The sequence below is a fragment of the Felis catus genome, chromosome B4 (genome assembly GCF_018350175.1).
Source record: "Felis catus isolate Fca126 chromosome B4, F.catus_Fca126_mat1.0, whole genome shotgun sequence".
Classification (NCBI taxonomy): domain Eukaryota; kingdom Metazoa; phylum Chordata; class Mammalia; order Carnivora; family Felidae; genus Felis; species Felis catus.
Window position 1 is genome coordinate 136,435,851 of NC_058374.1, and position 19,886 is coordinate 136,455,736.

The 19,886-nt window shown below is 49.0% G+C and overlaps 1 protein-coding gene across 2 annotated transcripts in view; it reads right to left on the reverse strand.

Moving 5' to 3' along the window:
* The window catches only part of EFCAB6 (EF-hand calcium binding domain 6), a 248,861-nt gene that overhangs the window by 69,136 nt on the left and 159,839 nt on the right, over positions 1 to 19,886 (reverse strand). For both annotated transcript variants that reach the window (XM_023257575.2, XM_023257574.2), the window contains exons 20-21: positions 14,990 to 15,222; positions 4,295 to 4,391 (exon numbers count right to left, since the gene is read on the reverse strand). In XM_023257575.2, the coding sequence (XP_023113343.2) occupies positions 4,295 to 4,391; positions 14,990 to 15,222 (330 nt within the window). The remainder of the gene's footprint in view (positions 1 to 4,294; positions 4,392 to 14,989; positions 15,223 to 19,886) is intronic.

The window sequence follows — 19,886 nt, forward strand, 5'->3', positions numbered from 1 at the left end:
AATGATCGTAAGACCGCTACACAGAAAAGTCTAAAAATTTATTGAAAGATATTTAAAAATATCAGAATAAATGGAGACGCACCATGCTCGTGAACTGGAAGACTCAAAATTGTAAAGACGGCATTTCTCTCCAAACGCATTGTTGCCTTGTGGAACTTGACAAACTGATTCATAAACTCTCAAAGGACAGGGGGAGGGACTTGCCTACCAGCTGATCAAGACGTATTACCGAGTTACTGTGATTACAGTGATGTGGTGAAGGTGCCAAGACAGACAAACTGACCCGGGGAACAGAGTGAGGAGCCCAGAGACACCCGCAGGCCTCGAGGCAGGACAGCAGTGATGCCATACGTCAGGGGGAGAAGGATGGGCTTTACGGGGGCTAGACAACCGGGTCTCCATATGGAAGAGTGGGAGTGAACCCCTGCCTCCCAACACATAGGTGACACGTGGTGTGGATTTCAAGACCAGGATGGGAAAGGCTTCACTGGAGAGCTGCTGAAAGGTCTTCATGACTTCAGATGAAACACAGATTCTTGGGCGAGACCTACAGGAAATGTTAACACGTTTCACATTTGACTCTATCGACAAGAAGAACCCGGGGCGCCTGGATGGTTCAGGCAGTCAGGTGTTGGACTTTGGCTCGGGTCACGATCTCACGGTTCATGGGCTCGACTCCCGCGTCGGGCTCTGTGCTGACAGCTCGGATCCAGATTCTGTGTCTCCTTCTCTCTCTGCCCCTCCCCTGCTTACTCCCTGGTCTCTGTCTCTTAAAAGCGAATAAACATTTAAAACAAAATTTTTAACGAACTTATATTTACCAAAAGATATCATATGAAAAGGGTGCAAACGCAGAACACAAACTGGGATTAGTGACTCGCACCACGTATCATCGACAAAAGACTAGCAGCCAAACCGTGGTACGAGTTCCTATCGACCAACGAGAAATCACCAGAGAGCCCAGTGAGAAAACCAACGAGCAGGCCCTTCACGGAGAAAGGAAACCTGCCTCAGGAATAAACGAAAAGATACTCACTGCTCACGAGTAACCAACACACGCTCCCTAAAACTAGAATGACACGCTGTTACGCATCCACTAGGGAGGAGGAAGCGGAGTCTGACAGCACCGAGGGCCACACGGTAGAGCTGAGCGGCTGTGTCTGAAGCCCCTGCCTCACAAAGCCAAGGGCGGTCACTGCCTGGCCCTTGATGCAAAGTGTGTGCGGCGCTAAGACATTGAGAGTGTTCTCCTCCTTCATCTGGATGGCGGGTTACGTGGTGGGATACAACTTGGGATACGCGGTGACTACCTTAAATGTACCTAAGCTACGCATGTATATTATTATTGTACGTTATTACTACATACACTATATGCATTGTGCATATTATACACGTACAAATACACACGTTATATATATATATAATATATATAATATGTATTGCTATTACATTGCACTGTAGAGTCACAACTTGAAAAATGAGCTTTAAAAAAAGCTACTTCAATTATAATACAATTCTTTAGCACTCTTATTGGCGCTTACACCACAAGTCTCTTGGGATCAGAGACCGTGTCTTCTTTTTTTTTTGGTCACTGTGTCTTTAATATCTTGCAACAGTCCATAGTTAATTCATAATAATGTTTGCTGAAGAAATCGATGAACTTGTTTTCCAAACATACTTAAACGGAAGTGAGCCTGTTAAGCTGCCCAGAAGAGGCCGATTGTGGGTGCGTCCAAGAGATCGGCTGGTGGTGTCCTTGGCCGAGCCCGGCTGAGTGGCCAGCCGGGGACCCTCGCTGAGGACAGCTAGAGAACGCAGTACCTGACTTGTTCAAGTTCCAAATGCAGTTCTACTGGGGACCACATCCTTTCCGACATTCGCGGGTCTTTTTGGCGAACCCACAGAAGTGCCCAGAGAGGAGACAAATGCCACACGTCTGCCACGACCCGGAAGGGAAGAGCAAGGCTGTGCTGGATGGTAGGAGAACACCCGCCTTGTCACCAGGCGTCCGTCATTAATGCGTCTTATCTATGCGTCACCCTACTTTCTGCAGGTTTGGGATTCAGAACGAATCCCAAAAAGCTTTAGAGCTTTTTTCAAGATAAATTGAGAGAGTGGGAGAAATGTCCGATCGAATACTAATAAAACACACAGGGGCATGCAGTCCCGCGGGGGGCCGAGACAGGTGTGAGGCCCGGCACGAAGTGACGCTTGACCCCCTACAAAGTGGCTCCACATGCCCCGGCTGATTCCTCTTCCTCCGTAAGCCTCCAAGTCTTCTTCCCTTCCCACACTTCCACCAGGCTCCCTTCTAGAAGGGACGGACCCGAGGTTGCTGGCTTAGCCGCAGAGCACTCCAGGGTCCCCGCCCCCCCCTAAACACACTTGGGGTTCTGCAGAACATTAGGGATAAAGATGGTTATGAGAGGCCACGGGAATCGGTGTGGAGAGGAGGGGCGCCTGGGGGGCTCAGTCGGTTGAGCTCAGGTCATGATCTCACAGTTTTGTGAGTTTGAGCCCCGCATCGGGTTCTGTGCTGGCAGCATGGAGCCTGCTTGGGATTCTCTCTCCCCTCTCTCTCTCCCCCCGCCCCACTCTCCCTCTCTCTAAATAAAAACAAAAACAAAAACAAAAACAAAGTATGGAGAGGTAAGTGCAGAGGACGTGCTCAAGGGAGTGAACACAGACAGAGAGGGTCACCGAGCCCGAGAGGGGGCAGGTCCAGACAGGGAGTGGAGGAGGCCCGACAGAGCCGTGGTAGGGCCAGGGGAGGAAGCAAGTATGGATGCAACAAGGCAGAAACAAAGGCCTCCGGCAGCCTGTTCATTTTCCCCACAGTGCCCACCTGCTTTGTTAATAAGCTGCCTTTGTTTCTTAACCACCACCTCTCCTGGTCTGTGAGCTCCGAAGGCTGGAAGAAGATGGGCCTTCGTTACCACTGAACCCCCAGCACAAACCCACGTACCCCAGAGATGTGCTGCGCAACATTCATCAGAGCAGAGCAGGATGAATCCAGGAAGGGCCTGGAAGGGGCCGTGGGAGCCCCTGGGTCCACGGAGGGCAGCATCAGCAGAGGGGGCATTATAGGGGCAGGAGGAAGAGTGGACAGAAATAGCAGGGAGGAGGGGAGAGGCAGGCCCAGAGAAGCTGGGGTGCAGGGTGTGGAGGATGATGTCACACAGTGGGCTCGGCCCTCTCCCGGCTGCCATGCCCATGTGGTCGCAGAGTACAGCCCAGGGCTGGCCCCGCACTCCCGCAGGACGGCTCGGGAAGGCCAGCCCTACCCGTGGGAGCGGGAGGACTCCGTGTGATTTGCCACCCTGAGCCGCACAGTCAACTCTGACGGCAGGGGACTAGGGAGAGGCAGCCCGGGGGCGGCACAGGACTGACAAGACAGAACTTCACATCGGACACAGGCCAAGAGAGGCAAACATTGAAAGAAAATGACCAGATGAAACAAAGTGGAGGCGTTCTTCACAATAAGGTGAAAATCCTTCTGGGAGCGTCTGCTTGGCTCAGTCAGTTAAGCGTCCGACTCGATTTCGTCTCAGGTCATGATCTCGCGGTTCGTGAGATCAATCGAGAGCCCCACGTCGGGCTCTGTGCTGACAGTGCGGGACCTGCTTAGGATTCTTGCTTTGTCTGACCCTCCCCTACTTGTGCTCTCTTTCTCTCTCAAAGTAAATAAACTTAAAAATAAGAAAAGAAAATTCTTCTACAGTGCAGTTTTAAAGACATTTCCTAAGGTGAAGGTGTTGTGTCCTTGTTGGGTTACGAAATGATCACCCACCTGTGGACGAACTCGGTCCTGCAGGCTCAGTTCTACTGTCCTGTGGGTACAACTGTCATTAGATTATGCGCCCATCTCAACACCAAATTGGTTTACACGATTGCCCATCTACAGCATTCACCTTCAAAATGTGCTTTCTATCGTTTGGAAGACAGGAAGAAATCCCACCTACCCAGAAATGCAGGTTTTGAACGGGGTAAAAATAATATGGCAGGGTTCTTTTTTTTTTCTTTAAAATTTTTTAATTCATATCAAACCTGAGATACATCTAGGAATTTCTGTCCACATAACTCCTACAAATACTCCTTTTTCTAAACATCAGTTGACCTCGGATGGGAGAATTTATGGTGAAAAAGTATTTTAGGAATAAAAGGAGTCACCAGTTGGGTACAGAACATTGTTTTCCCATCTCAGCGACGGGATCTAAACAGCTTGATTATCCCAATGATCTGAGAACACTGAAATAGATTTCCTTTCCTTTTAAGGAAATAATCGTTTTCTTACCTTAGATAAGTCTGACCATCTGGTTTTTGCTTTGGTAGCAAGATACTGATGAGCCTGCTCACAAGCTAGTTCTGAATCTGCGACCTTCTGTTTTGGTCTTAAAAGAAAAATAAATAAATAAATAAATAAATAAATAAATAAATAAATAAATAAATAAATAACTGTGTTTAAATTTAATGGACTCGTTAATCTCCCAAGGGGTTCCCCATCCCCGTTTGTTTCAAAGATACCGTTAAAGTCTGTTATTTCACATCTGGTCTAACTTAATTCTCAAAATACAGTCTTATTTCCCCAGCTGCATGTTAGGGAAGTCTTCTTAAATTTTATAAGTCCTTGTTTATTTTCAGATAAATGCTGTTCAACTTTCTCTGCCACTCGCAAAACAAACAGGGCGCATTTCTTCTCAGAAGGGGAAAAAACACCATAGGACAGTGAAGCCTCTTCAGAAGCAAACAACCACAAACTTTTATTTCTGAATTGGTGAATTGGAATAATAAGGCAGACTAACAAACGGTTCAGGAACACGGGGCGGGGGTGGGGGGGGCATCGCTTTCTCGGTCCCAGCTACTGTTCAAAGGTTGGGCTCAGGTATGTAAAATGATCAAAATTCTATTTATTTCCTCCTAGGATGATGGACGCCAAAGACACTTTAAAAAAATGCCCCGCGCTTAACACCGTGGCTAAGCCCTGGATTCCTCCACTCGAAGGACGGGGGCGGATAAAATCTGTAAAACCCTTCCCCACTTCTGTTTCTGTAATAGCTCTGCTCCTCGGAGCATCTATCCCTCCCTTTCTGGCAACTTGAGCTGTTTTCCACATCCAGATCTGCATCTGAAATATTTTCCCTGCAGATATCAGGGCGCTCGGCACATTCCCCCGGCAAAACTGACCATATCCACGTCACCCGGCAGTTTCCTGAAATGGGACCACATCTGAGACCCCCACCTGGAACCTGCGCTTACTCACAGGCATGTTGGGTGCTAAGCGCATCTTGCCACCGGACCGAGGCCCATAGAGACCCCAATATCAATTTCTCCTGAAGGGTCCCCAGAAGACAAGTGTGGGGGATGGACAGCAAGCAAGCCCCACAGAGCCCCTTTAAAGAAGTATTATTTACGCTTCTGCAAATGAACCGCATATAAGAAAAAAAGTCTAAGGTCAACCAGTATGCTGCCAGTTGAGAAAATGCAGGGATTTGTGTGTTGCAAACAATGGAGGTCAAAGGCTTCCACAATCCCCCTAGAAGGGCCGCTTTGAACGTGACCCTCTGGATGTGACACTCAGGTCGGCAGCACTGCGTGGCTTTCTCAGGTGCTGATGGCCACCACGAGGTCAGTGACCAGCGGGTGCTGAGCACAGCCAGTCAAGTGACACATGGAATCTGGGGTTTTCCCAGCCATGCCGGCATTACCATCCCACTCTGCGAAAGAGGAAGCTGCGTTTTCGGGAAATTAACCAACCTGCCAAGTGACACAGCCAGGACCTGGAAACCATTCAGACTCAGGTCTCCGATGCCATGGCTAGCCTTTCTCGTGACCATTTGGTTTTTATCTGAAGCTACAGGTTTGCTGCCCCTGTAAGTTCACTCTTCGTAGGAAGAGATCCCTGAAATATCACACTTCACAGAGGTGAGGGACGCCTCTGGTTTTTACGCACTGGGGGTCCTCTTTCCACTTAGCATTTCTGTTTCCGTTCAACAAACGCAGCATTGCCCAGTGCGTGGCTGGAGCGCCGGGCTCGGTGTGAAGGCTGGAAAGGTGGAGCCTGCGGCTCCCGCCCACCAGACAAGGCTCTCCTGGAAGTTCCACCCTGGCACGCATTTCAGAAGCAGACGGCAAGCCAGGTCACGGCAACCCGAATCAACAAAGCAAGCAGCAATCAGTGTTCTTCATGTGGCTTCTTCAAATCCCTTCCAACACGCTCTGCTGCCCCCGGACAGCTGTCCTGGACCGCTCCTCAAGTTCCTTGATGACTGACCGTGCCCAGAGCCCATGAGTCACCAGGTGCATTGGTATCCGTGATTACCCCCAAAACCTACACTGGGCTATACTGGGCCACATAGCGTCTTATTTTAAGCAGCTCTTTGGCGAATTACGTAAACTGTGACCCCCACAGTTTGGCGAGCACAAACTCCCACATTGCTACTGTTGAACCAGACCAAATGAGGGCTTTCCCAGTTTCATTTTCCCTCCTGGAAAATGCCAGCTCGTGGGGGTACACTGTAAACTATGGCGGGCACGCCTGCCTTTATTAAGAACCCACCCCGGTCTTTAAATTCACCAATTGCTTCTATATTGCTGAATCCAGGGGTCTTCGCTGACTTGTGTGTTCCATGTGCCCCTATTAACCATCTCTCCCCTCTCTGGTTGCCTTCATCATACTGTGCTTTAAGTGACACCACGTGTTGGAATACCAATCCTAGGGCCGGGTGAACGTGTGCCTCCAGTGAGTATGGTTTTCCCTCCCCACCTGGATCCCCCAAACCTTGACCACTCCTCTCTCTTTCCACCCCAAAGTTTATTTACTCTTCTGAAAGGTCATCCCTTCTCATGTCCCCAACCATGCCTTCCTGCCATTTATCCACACATCTGTACTGCTGGGGCTGTAATCTCCTCACCTACTTTTCTGTTCCATGTCTCTCCAACTGACTACTGGACTTCACAGAATCATGGAATTTCCAGGGTGGAAAGGGATCCAAAGGTTAACCAATCTAATCTTCTGTCACTAGTTCACCACTAAACGTTTGGGAAGGTTGGGGGGACTAGGTTGCATTTTCACAATGATTGCTTAAGAGGACTGTAGGTCCTAATAATGATGCCTATTCCCCTGTCTTCACCTTAAGTTCCTCCTAAATCCAACCTGCACCCACAGGACTCACCTGAACTCCCCCCAAAGGATAGAGATTCTGAGGGGCATGTTCTGTGTCTGCAAAGTCTGCAAAGTCGCTATCTAAACACATATCTGAACGGCCTCCACCAACCCAATTTCTTTTCTAGGCTGCAAGTCTTGAATGTTTTCTCAGTGAGCCAGGCTCAAACCAGGGACACCTATGATTTTCCCACCCATATCTCCCCGTCCCATTTTATATACTTGTCTCCTCAAGAGATCAGAAGGTTTTTCTATGGCCTTTTCCAAAAGTTACTGATTTCCTCTATTGCCTGACTCTTTAGATTTTGATAGTCACGGAGACGCAGCCTTGTTATCAGCCAGTCTGTCCGATGCAAACATATATGACTTCTTACTCTGTGCTGCTCTGGGTCCTGTAGACACCCTGACCAGCGATGTGGACAGAGCCCACATCCTCAAGGAGCTCATACCATGATTGTGGGAACTTACAGCAACATGTGGAAAATGAATGAATCAGATAACTTGGGATATGAATGTGACCAAGAGTGATGGGTGAGAGGGGAGGCTTCAGCGGCTCTCTGAGGCATGAGTGGTGATGAGGCGGCTGTGTGATCACAGGGACCAGCACTCCAGGCAGGGCAAGAGTCCTTGTCCCTCTTGTCCAGCTAAGATGGAGAAGGCACACACTGCACCCTCTCTCCCCCACTGATTACAACTAAAAGCTCTCGACAGAATACAAGAAGTAATTCTGAGGACACCCAAAAGTAAATAATAGAAAGATGATGGAGGGGTGCCTGGGTGGCTCAGTTGGTGAAGCGTCCGACTTCGCCTCAGGTCATGATCTCACGGTTCATGGGTTCAAGCCCCATGTCAAGCTCTGTGCTAACACCTCGGAGCCTGGAGCTTGCTTTGGGTTCTGTGCCTCTCTCTCTCTCTGCCCCTCCCCTGCTCACGCTCTGCCTCTCTCTCAAAAATAAGTAAACATTAAAAAAAAAAAAAGAAGGATGATGGAGAGGGAAATCAAAACTTGAAGAATGACTGATATGAGTTTCACGGGTTCTTTATCGCCCATATTCCCAGCTTAGGCTTAAGGACAGTCCCACTTCTGGAACTATGCAGCAGGCATGGGCCAAAAAAGCTCCACAAGAAAGCCTGTATTTCTGACCAAAGAACCAGAAAGGATAGCCCTGAAGTACAAAGTATGTGGGGGATATAATGCCCCCTTTGTCTCTTTTCACCCTCCCTGTTCTGATCCAAAGACTCTGAGTTACATACCTACACTTTTGTGACATAGCCAGCAACAGTAGTGGCCAAGTAAGTGCCTAAAACTAAAACTCTTCCCTTTCACCAGAAGACACACTCTGTGCTCAAGGAACACTGAAGGTATCCACATTATTGTTTTCCTCTCACTGTGTTGCACTGGGGGTAGGCCCAGTCATAGGAAGTACATAACCATGCAGATAGGCCCAAACCTAAGGGTTTCCAGCAAGAAGGCCAAAAAAAAAAAAAAAAAAAAAAGAGGAAACAGGTGGGTGGGGGGACTCTCTGGGGGCTGGAAAGTGTGGGGAGAAATCATATGAGAGGGCTGAAAAACAGGATGCCTAAATCTGTGCGGGAAGTTCCAGATTCACTTCTGCTGTGCTCTTGTGTGAAACTAATCCAAAGCAGCACAACAGAAGCTCTGAGAACTTCACTACTGTGTACTGAAGACTTGCTCCCTCCACAACTCCCCACCTGGGGGGTTGCGCACATGGGCTGGCCTCATAGTGCTGCAGTGGCCTTGAAACTCAACTGACATAGAAACCACAGAAGGCAGGTTAGGACTTGCAGTCTGAACCTAACTGGATTGACTGTTTGCTTAAAACATAAATAAAACACAAATCAACACACAACTGAGGATTTTAACTGGGCCAGAGTATCATAATATAATACTTAAAAAGCCCATGATACAATCCAAAATAACTCAATATACAGAGAACCAGGAAAATCTCAACAATTTTCAAGGTAAAAGACAACAGACTCCAAGATGACCCAGATATTGAAATTATAATATTTTAAAGCAGCTATTAGAAACATGAAGTAAAAGTAAATGTCCTCAAAATACGTGGAAAGGCAGATAATATGAGCCAAGAGATAGAAGGCTGGGGGAAGACAAGAACCAAATGAAAATTTTAGAAATGAAAAATACAAATGAAATAAAATTTTTACTGGATTGGCTCGATGACAGAATGCAGACGACAGAGGAGTGAGTCAGTGAACCTGAAGACAGATGAACAGAATTAATCCAATCTGATCAATGGGGAAAAAAAGAGAAGAATACAGCTTCAGGGACTAATACAGGGACCAGTGGTACAAAATCAACAAGTCTACATTCAGGTCATTAGGATACCACAAGGGGTGGATGGAGGGAGAGATTGATACCAAAAAAAAATTTTTTTTAAACATGAGGAAATAATAGCTGCAACCTTCCCAAACTCGATGAAGAACATAAATTTACAAATTCAAGAAGTTCAGTAAACCCAAAGAATGATAAACAAAGAAAGTCATGCCCAAACACATCATACTAAAACTAATAAAAACCAAAGATAAAGAAAAACCTCCTGAAAGTAACCTGAGGAAAATGACACAGGCCATCCAGGGGGCAAGACTATTTGAATTCCTGCAGACTTCTCACCACAAACCATGAAGGCCTGAAAACAATGGAGTAACATTTTTAAAGTGCTGTGAAAATAACTGTTAACCCAGAATTCTATACCCAGAAAAAATGTCTATTAGGAATGAAGGAACGAGAGAGATTTTCTCAGTGAAGGAAAACTAAGACAACCTGTCTCCGGTAGACATGCTCTGAAAGACCTGCTGAAGAAAGCTTCTCTGAGGAAGGAACATGATAACAGAGAGAAACAGAACTTCAGAAATAAGGGAAGAGAAGCAGAAATGGCAAGTATAAACACACTATTTTTCTCGGTTTCAAAATTCATGAAGCACAAATGGATAGAACTGGAAAGAGGTATAGACAAGTGCTTAACTGTTGTTGGGGACTTCATCACTCCTCTCTAGGAAGTGATAGAACAAACAAATAAGCAAGAACACTGAAGACCTGAACACTATCAACTAACTTGATCTCATCGGCACACTCCACCCAACGACAGCCAAATACACGTTCGCATCAAGCATCCATGGAATACTCACCAACATAGACCACCTCTAGGGTCAGAAAATAAAGCTGAACAAATGTAAAAGAATTCAAATCATACAAAGTATGTTTTCTGACCACAACAGAATTAAACTAGAAATCAATAACAGAAAGCTAGTTGGAGACCATGGACATATTTTAAAATTGACAGAACCACACATAAATAATTGTGGATCCAAAAGAAAGTCTCAAGGGAAATTAGAAAATATTCTTAAGTAAATGAAACTTAAAACTGTAATAGATCCAGGTTTGCAGAATGTAGCCAGCTCAGTGCCTACAAGGAAACTGATAGCATTCAGGGTCTCTGTTAGAAAAGAAAGAACTCAAATAAAAAATCTGAGTTTCCAAACTTAAGAGAATAAAAAAGAAGAGTAAACTATATTCAAAGCAAGAAGAAAGTAGGAAGTAATAAAGAAGAGAAATCAATAAACAGAAATTTGTTTCTATTACACAGAAAACAATAGAGCAAAATCAATGAAACAAAAAGGTGGTTCTTTGAAAATATCAATCAAATGATAAATCTCTAGCGAAACATATCAAGAAAAAAGAAGAGAAGACATTACCTACCAAGTATCAGAAATGATAAAAGGGATAACACTAAAGACCCTCCAGATATTAAAAGAATGTAAGGGAGGAACATTTTGAAGAATTTTATTCTCATAAATTTAACAACTTAGATGAAATGGACCAAAAAACACAAACTCCAAACACTCATTCAAGAAGGAATAGAAACCCTGAATGATCTATTAAATTAATGAGATTCATAGTTAAAATCTTCCCAACAAAGGAAACTCCAGGACCTGATCAGTTCTTTGGTGAATTATATCAAATATTTAAGAAAGAAATAACAATTCTATATAATCCGGAAAGTGGAAGAGAATTGGCATTCATGACTCTCAGTTTTTCTTAGAGGGCTTTCAAAGAACAAAAAAAAATTATTTATTTTCTTTATGAGACAACACTCATTCTATCTTGCAATACCACCTGGGTCCATTGATGGGGTCAATGGGGTCTTACATACATGGGGTCTTAGTGATCTTGATTTCAATTTTACTAGATCGATTTCATTATCCCAAGAAATGATCAATCATTTATTCTTTAATTATTTCCAACTATGCTAAAAGAGAGAGAGAGAGAGAGAGAGAGAAAGAGAGAGAGACTAAAGTAGTAAGAAGAAAACAGAAAATGAGGGAATTACTTAGCCCACGACAGGATCTTGAAATGAATCACTCCCTAGTTTCCTGACTGCACTGCCCAAAGTATAACAGCATCTTTAGAGAAGGTGAAAAGAACACAGCAACACCATCTTTGTAGTCTTGTGTCAGTTTTCATCGCACATAGTTAAAAATTCAGAATTATTTCATGTTCAAATGGCAAAAGGAAGAAAATTGAGATAAGAAGACATCTCCCAATGATCAGATGAACCAGAAGAGGAATCCACCCAGACAGAACAGGACTCTGGATTCCAGAGATGATGATGAGACTGATCATACAAGCCAAATTTTTTGACAAACGAATGATGTATTTCTAAGAACGAAAGGGAAATTTGGCCTTTCGATTCAGCTAGCCATTCAACATGAAGGACCTGATCATACACTATTTTGTGACAAGAGGCCGAAGCATCAAATTTTGCTAAAAGGGCACGTGACGGTGTTGTTTCATCTTTTATGATGTACATGAACCAAAATGGACTTGATGTGGGTTGTCAGTAGATAAATGGACAGACAGGTATGTTTTAAACAAGGGAACAGATTGGAAGGGAATAGATGATGGAGAAACGAAACAGGCCATTGGACTGATCGTTCTAATTGGCATTTATACATCTAAAAATGAAAATGTTTTGCGGGTTATGAAACAAACAAGGTGGTCTTACTCTCCTCAACAAAATTATGAGCCCTTAAATTTTCCAAAAGTATTGTGTTTGATAATGCTGGTGGAAAGGGAAGGCGCTGAAGGTAGAGGGGCCCAAACAAGAGGGCAGGATGGCTTCCAGAAAGGGATGGTGTCTAGGTGTGGCCGGTGGCTAAAAGTGAGGCTGGTGTGGTAGGCGGGTGAAGGAGGGTGAGGCCTCCAGGCAGAGAAAGGGGTCCCTCCAAACAGGCACCCTGCGTTCACATCTCTGCCCACCACCCATCACCTGGGTCCTTCATCCGGCAAGTCAAGTGATAGGGCCTCCTTGTAGAGTACTAAAGGATACATCTTCTCGAAGCAGAGGCATGGGGTCTGGCCATGGGAGGCCTTCTAAAGCAGTGGCTTTCTAAGGCAGTGCCTTGGTTGAGGTCTCTCCACCAGACCCTTGGACGCCATGCTGGGTCTCCCTGGACTGCAGGGACTGTCCTCCTTTACATCTATCCTCCGCTCTAGGACTGCCGAAGGGTCTTTCTGCAGCACAATGCGGCCCTCTGCCTCCACAGCATAAAACCCTCTCCTGTCTGCTGGTAAAGGATGGACTCCTCAGCCTGGCTCTCCAGCCCCTTCTCAGCTGGCCCTCCTGCCTCTCCAGGGCTCTCCTCCCACCATGCCCCCATGGTGCATGCCACTTCTGCACACACATCCTCTCCCCGTTTCCTGAATGCGCTCAACGTTTCCACCTCTGAGGTGTTGTAAATGTTGGTCTCTGGCCTCGAACCACCATCTGGTAGCCTGCACCTGACAAACTCCTACTCACACCTCAAGATGCAACTCAGATGTCCCACTTTTCCCGTGCACCTCAAGCAGGCTTAGCTGTTCCCATCTTGGAGGCACTTCAGACATCCTTGCGTTTCACTATAGCTCTTTATTTTTGTACCTGTTCCACATTCACCCATGAGCCCCTCAAAGGCGGTCTTTGTACCACCTCATCCTGGGGCCACATCTAGCCCGGAGCAGACCCTCAGTAAACACTTGATAAGCGAAGGAATTGAATGCAAATAAGAAGGCTGAGTCATTTGAATGGGAAGATTGCGCTTTGTGGTTGAAATTTTCTAGGTTGATTCTGCACACATTCTCCAGAAAATTCTTTCTGAAGGATATTTTTGTATTGTTTTAATGGTAAGCAATCAAGTCTCATATTACAGCTCCTCAGAACTTGAGCAATTGGAAGCAGGTGTCCAATTCACGTGTTATGCGATCATTTCTTTCACTTAGAAGGAGACCACAGTTGTTTTCTTTCTGGCCGGCTTTTCTGAAAGTACAGGCAAAACAAAACCAGCGAATTCAGAGAGAAAAATTAAAGAGCGATATCGGAGGGCCTCTGCAGCCTAGCCAAGTATCGCGTAATCTGGCCCAGTAATGGGGGCTTCTGGGAGTTCTCAGCTGCAGGGAGCTCCCCAGCCTGGCGGAAGGGAAGGGGTGGGGCCGCTGGTACCTCCAGGGCAAAACAGCCTAGTGAATGTTACTAAGGTGCAGAGAACACATCTCTGTATTATCATAGTGGATGGGAGGGTTTCAAAAAAATAGTACTATTCCACTTATAATAATTGGTCAAGGAGGGGGCTGAAGGGCTAATTCATTCATGCCTGTTGGCATCAACAGATCTCAATGGGGTGGGTGCACTGGCATTGCTGTTCCTGCTTGAAGGGGCGTAGGCGCTTACTGAGAGAAATGGAGGAGACGAATCATGGTCCAGCTGACACGCAGACTCGCCTCCTCGACCTGAGGGAGGCTGGCATGCAGTAGACAGAGGTCGGGGGTGGAACACTGCCTGGGAAGGGGTGGCGGGGGCGTCGTCCTTGTGGCTCCCCAAACAGTTGGCTCAGCTGACCCCAGATTTATAGAAAGTAAAAGACGTATACTTGACCCTTGAACGAGGCAGGGGTTGGGAGCGCCAACCCCCCCACAGTCAAAAGTCCCCATATAACTTTTGACTCCCCCCAAAATTAATTAGTAGTAGCCTACTGTTGACTGGAAGCCCTACTGGTAACACGACCGATTAACCCATATTTTGAACGTTATATGTGTAATACACCGTGTTCTTACTATAAAGTAAGCGAGGGAAGAGGACGTGTGAAGAAAATCGTAAGAGAAAACACATGTACATAATCACACTGTATTTATCCCCCCCCCCCCCCGCAATCCACATATAAGTCAAGCTGCAGGGTTGAAGCATCCTGTGGTTATTCAAGGGCCCCGTGTATGTATGCGTTTACACTCATAGAAAGAAGCCCGGCGTGATACTCAGTTTCCATCAATTACCAGAAGGTGCCCTGTGGTTCCCCAAGTCATGCGATTGCCTGGGCTGACCTGTTAGTGCCTGGACCAGTGTTCTCTAGACAAGCGTTAGCTTGCACGGCTCACAGGCAGGGGGCCGACAGGTCTCGCAAGGCTGGGCAACACCCATAAATCCGACCCCAGCTTTTTATAAAAGAAAAAACACAGAAGTGTCTGCACGTAGTTGTTGTGTGGCTAGAAGGCAGGCTGGCATGACTCACAGTGACGCGCGAAACCCACGCTCACGGGTGGCTAGATCGGGTTGTACCTTCTAATCCGCAGCCGGTATCTTTCAGGCTTTCGGCATTGAAGGCTATTCCTTGCGTGGTTTTTCTCGAGCCCCCCAAAAGACGAAACGATCGCTCCCCGGGGGGGGGCGGGAATTCCGTTCCTCCCCCTCCTCCGTGGGCCCGGCGGGAGCAGCGGACCCCGTGCGGGCAAAGGCGCTGAGCCGCGTGCGCTCTTACCTAACGAGTCTTTGAGGCGGGTCGTCTGTTCTCAAAGACGTCTTCTCACACAGATTTCGAAATTCCCGAAAATTCAGCGTGACGCTGAGTCTCAGGCCCAGAAGGCCCAGGAAACGCTCAAACTCGTCGTCTTTCAGATTGAACAGTAAGAGCCGTAGCAGTCTGTGGACATCGCGCGTGTGGAGGATGCCATCCCTGTCAGTGTCGATTTTAAAGAAGGCGGAGTAGGGGTCCTAAAAACAAAACGCACGCGTCAAAGCGCTTCCTTCTGAACCCCCGCGACAGCACACTTACAACCCCGCGCGGGTGGGCTCCTCTCCAAAACGAGGAAGGGGCGGTGTCCCCGCAACGGCTCCGTGGGCCAGTTCCCTCCTCCAGGGACATCCTTGCCACCATAGGCTTTTCCCAAGGAACCACGCACCGCGTTCTCCCGTGCCCTCTTGTAATGCGGGGAGGCCAGGGCAGGGACAAGAAAGGCTTTTCTCTTTCCCTTCCCCTCTCCGCCTTTTTGGTAAGAGGATGCTGGAGCTCTTCAGGACAGATAAAAATCTCGCCCTTGATCGATGTTCCTATAGAAGCTTCATGATGTGTGGCAGCTTCTGTCTACAGGAGAACAAGTGTGGTCCTGGATGTCACCTCCGGGGGCCATCCGGGGGCCAGTACCCGGTTTTGGGTGATGGTGCTGACGAGCTGGCCCCGTCTGCTGAGCCAGAGGGACTCTGCACGGGTGCCCTGCTCCGTCGGTGACGCCACACGAGGGCACCACAATCCCCATCTTGCGGATGAGCAGATGGAGGCTGGGAGGGAGCCTGTGACTCAGAGGCCACGCGGCACGCCGAGGGCCACTGGGCGGGCAGGTTGCCCGCTTTCAAACCCCAGCTCTGCCGGCTAATACTGGCGAAACCGTAGGCAAGACATTTAGCCTGGCCGTGCTTCCATTTTCTCATCTGTGAAACGGGGATTACGGAAGTCCCTCTCTCCTGGGGCGGTTGTGAGCGGTGAATATGCTGTTTCCTAAGTGCCCTAACATGTTGTTTGTTACTATTGCTGTCGCCCGAGGCCGCACAGCAAGTGCCCGGCGCTGGGGCTCCGAACGGGCTCTGCCTGGGCCAGTGCGTGTGCTTCCCCCGTCTGTACTTCCTGGGTCTCAGGCTCGGAGAGTTGGCGACGCGGCCCCAGCGCCCCTCGTCTCCATCAGGACCTGACGCGGCCCCCACCGGGGCTTTCTGTGGTGACTTCGGAGGCGCTGCACTCATACCTTCCTGTCCCAGGATCTGCCGCAAGAGGTCGTTTACAACAAAGACCTCAAGGGCCTGATTAAGACGTTCTGGGACTTTGTGGAAAGATCCACCCTCCCGCAGTCATTCACTCACTCAGCACCTCATAATGCGCAGTCACTGGGCTGAACAGATGGGGACCCACTGAAAATGCTGCCCTGCCTCCCAGGTGCCTCCCAGGGCCACCGCCATCCAGCAGGCTCCTGTGCCACCGCCTGGTGGCCTCTTGTCCAGCAGCAGCACCGGTGGGGACTTGCTCGGGGCTGCGGGCCACCTCTTGGCCACCCCTCTGCCCCCATTCCTCTCCTCTGCCCCCTTGCTGTCCTGCGAGCACGCCGAGCCTGCCTCGGGCGTCTCAGGGAATTCTCCACAGTACCTGCACCCTTCCGTGTGTCTGCTCCAATGTCACCTCTCCGGGAGCATTTCCTGACCCTCTCTGTACAACGGCATCTCCCTGGTCCCTGACACTCACCCGGCCTTAGTTTTCTTCACAGAACATGTCACCGGCTGACGAGCTGGTGATGTGTGTGTTCACTGCCTTCCCCTTTCTGGAAGGTGAACACGTGGCCTGGGCTCAGGTCTGTCCCTTGTTGTACCTCCAGCTCAGAGCAGTGCATAGTAAACCCCTGCGGAACGGAGCTGGTGGGTATGCAGAGGGCAACAAGTGTTTCCTGAGCACCTACTGTGTACCGAGCACTCTGCTCAGCACAGAGACGCAAGCTAGCCTCAACGTGGTCCCCGACACCAAGGTTCCCACAGTCTAGTGGGGAAGAAAGGCCTGTCTGCTAATGTAACAGCAAATCAGTGTGGCAGGGACGGGAAGACGGGTGTGAAGGCCGCGCTCACTGCCAGCCTGGACTGCCGGACGACAGGGACAGTCCAGATGCCATGGAATGCACGTTTATAATCCTCACAAATGTAAAAACGTTCGTCATTCCCCTCATCTCGGTCTTTGGCCTCCCAGAATGAAGACTCCTACTTTTACTGGAGTCAAGTAGATGTTTCAATTCCTGGCTCCAACCTCTGCGAGACACGTGGCTTTGGGTAAGTTCCTCCCTGTCTCAGACCTTCAGTTTCTCCATCTGTGAAATGGGAACACGAATGCCTACCTGAGCGGGCCCTGTGAGGGTTTAAACAAAGGAGGCCACGGATGTAATCCCTTCGGTTCACTGCCTACACGTAACGTGAAGCCTTTTGTTCACTCAGCAAATGCATATTGATCACCGATTACATGTCAAGCACTGTGGTGGCCGTCTGAGTTATTTGGATGATTTGGGAACAACTCAGCCCTAAGGTCTCCTAGGATCACAAGTCCACACACGCTTGTACCGGGAGGGGAACGGGCCGGCGGCAGATCTCCCCGCAGATCTGAAGGCATGTGGAAGGCCCGAGTGCTGAAGAAAGACCAGGGCCTGGGTAGGAGTTAACTGGTCAAAGGGCCTGGACTGGCAGTCCGGGCAAAGGAACAGAATGTGCAAAGACATGAAGGCGAGGAAGAACACTGGCTGGAGGGTGAAGGGAGGAGGAGAGGTGGGCACAGCCAGTGCGGAGCCGGGGCCCGCAGGCCGGGCGGGCAGGACGGGGGCTGGTCCTAAGAACGGAGAGGACGCTCTGATCAGGGTGCATGCTGAGATCACCACGCAAGGTCAGACGTCGAGGACAGACAGTGAGGTGAAAGGTACAGTTGCAGAAATGTATGTAGAGAATGATCTCATTTCTGGGGGGGGGGGTTGGTTCCAGATTCTGATTGCTTTGAAATAAATACCTGGACCCGGGGACACATGCCTGACCCTGCAGAGACGGTGTCTGGAGGGGGAGCCCTTGGCCGAAGGAGAACCCGTCCTCAGGTCATGCCCCTGCATCACCCGGGGGTGTCTGTGCCTGCTTTCCTCACCACGGTCGGGGAGAAAAGATGTCTCTTATTGGGTCATGATGAATTATTTCCTCAATTCTTCATGGTCTTGGACCTGAGCCGTGGGGGCACAACTAACTCACCTGGCTTTGTTGTTGTCTGTAAACCTGAGCTGAGTGCTGAGACGACCTCGCGTGGCTACAAAATTGCCAGGCAAACAACAGGAGCGGCTGTAATAGTATTTTAGGCTAACCCAAGGTGGGTTTTCCATTATTGATGAGGAGAGATGCTCAGGAATTTCTCGCGACTAGGAACTCAATAAAATAAGTAAGGTGACTGTCCCTTCCCGCTCAAAACCCAAGGCACACACTCGGTCTCATTACTATACGCCTGTGAGGACGACAAGCAAATCCCCAGTGATCCCAGAACTAACCTGCATCCTAGTACGGATCATGTAAACCCTGGCAATTAGAGATTCACTTCTTTGTCTCAACCCTAGATTACAAATTCTTGGCAGGATAGAGCGGGTGGCAGTGAATGTTCATTGACTCAGTTCATTATGTGATTATTTAAAATAAAGATCATTAGGAAATATGGCACGTGTGTGCACCGTAACCAAGCTGCACGGGCGAACAGGGGTGCCAGCACAGAGCCTGGCTCCCCCTACGCCCTCTCGCTGGGAAAGGTGAGCAGAGGGGTGGAGGCAGAGGCCAGAGAAAGGAGGCTGGCTTGCGACGGAATGGGTGAGTTGGCCCCCTGGGTGAAGACGGCAGAGGGGTGCTGGCCGTGAACCCCTCCGGGCCACCCTGGTGACAAGCAGGGAATGCTTGCTCCCAGTGACCCTCTGCTTCCCCTCCTGCCCTCTCACCCCCTCACCCTCTCGCCTACCTGTTCCGGCACACCCTGGGGCCTCCACCCTGCCTTGCAGCTACTACAGCCGGCTTATTAAATTGACCTTCCCCCTTTAACTGCTCCTTTACTTCTCAACACAGAAACAGCTTAGGTCATTCTCTGCCTGCCTCTGTGTTTAAATGGCTGCTGTTTCTCCCATATTACCCATTACAGCTTCCACATGCAACCCACCCTAGCAATCTGTGAGCTTTTCCCTAAAGCCCATGACCATGACCTGTCTACCACCTGCCTGGGGCAAGCTCCCTCCCCTATTGTTTGCTCCTTCCTTTCTCTGGCCAGCACTTGCTGGGGGTTTAAGATTCGGTTCAGGGGCCACCTCCTCCAGGAAGTCCTCCTTACTGCGGTCTTTTCCCTGTGCCCCCATGGCATGCTATGGTTCCTTCTACAACAGGCAACCCCATGTGTCTGAACTATCTGTTTCCATCTGCGTCTTAGACTGGACTGGGGCCCCTCTTCCATCTCCAGCCTTTAGCAGAAATTCCAGCAGATCGTGAGTGCGTGCTACTTGTCTGCCGAGTGAATGGGTGGCGTGGACAGGATGGACGAACGCGCATCCCGAATTCCTCGTTAACTCCCTGACCCGCCCCTCTCCTTCCACATTTCTCCAAAGTCTTCGAGAGGCAGAAGGCAGACCCGGCAAAGCGGGAGCAGGGGAGGACCTCAGGGCTGGGAGGGGATTGCAGAGTTAAGCCCGAGCCCCCCTCCCCAGGAAGGGGAAAAGGGGTGAACCTGAGTCTACGGCGAGGGGCGCTGGGTCCCGTGAAGCGCAGGGCATGCCGGTGGGGCTGGATGGCTGGGAGCAAGGTGGGGTGGGGGGTGTCCAGATAAGCCAAGCAGTAGATAGGTCATAATTTAC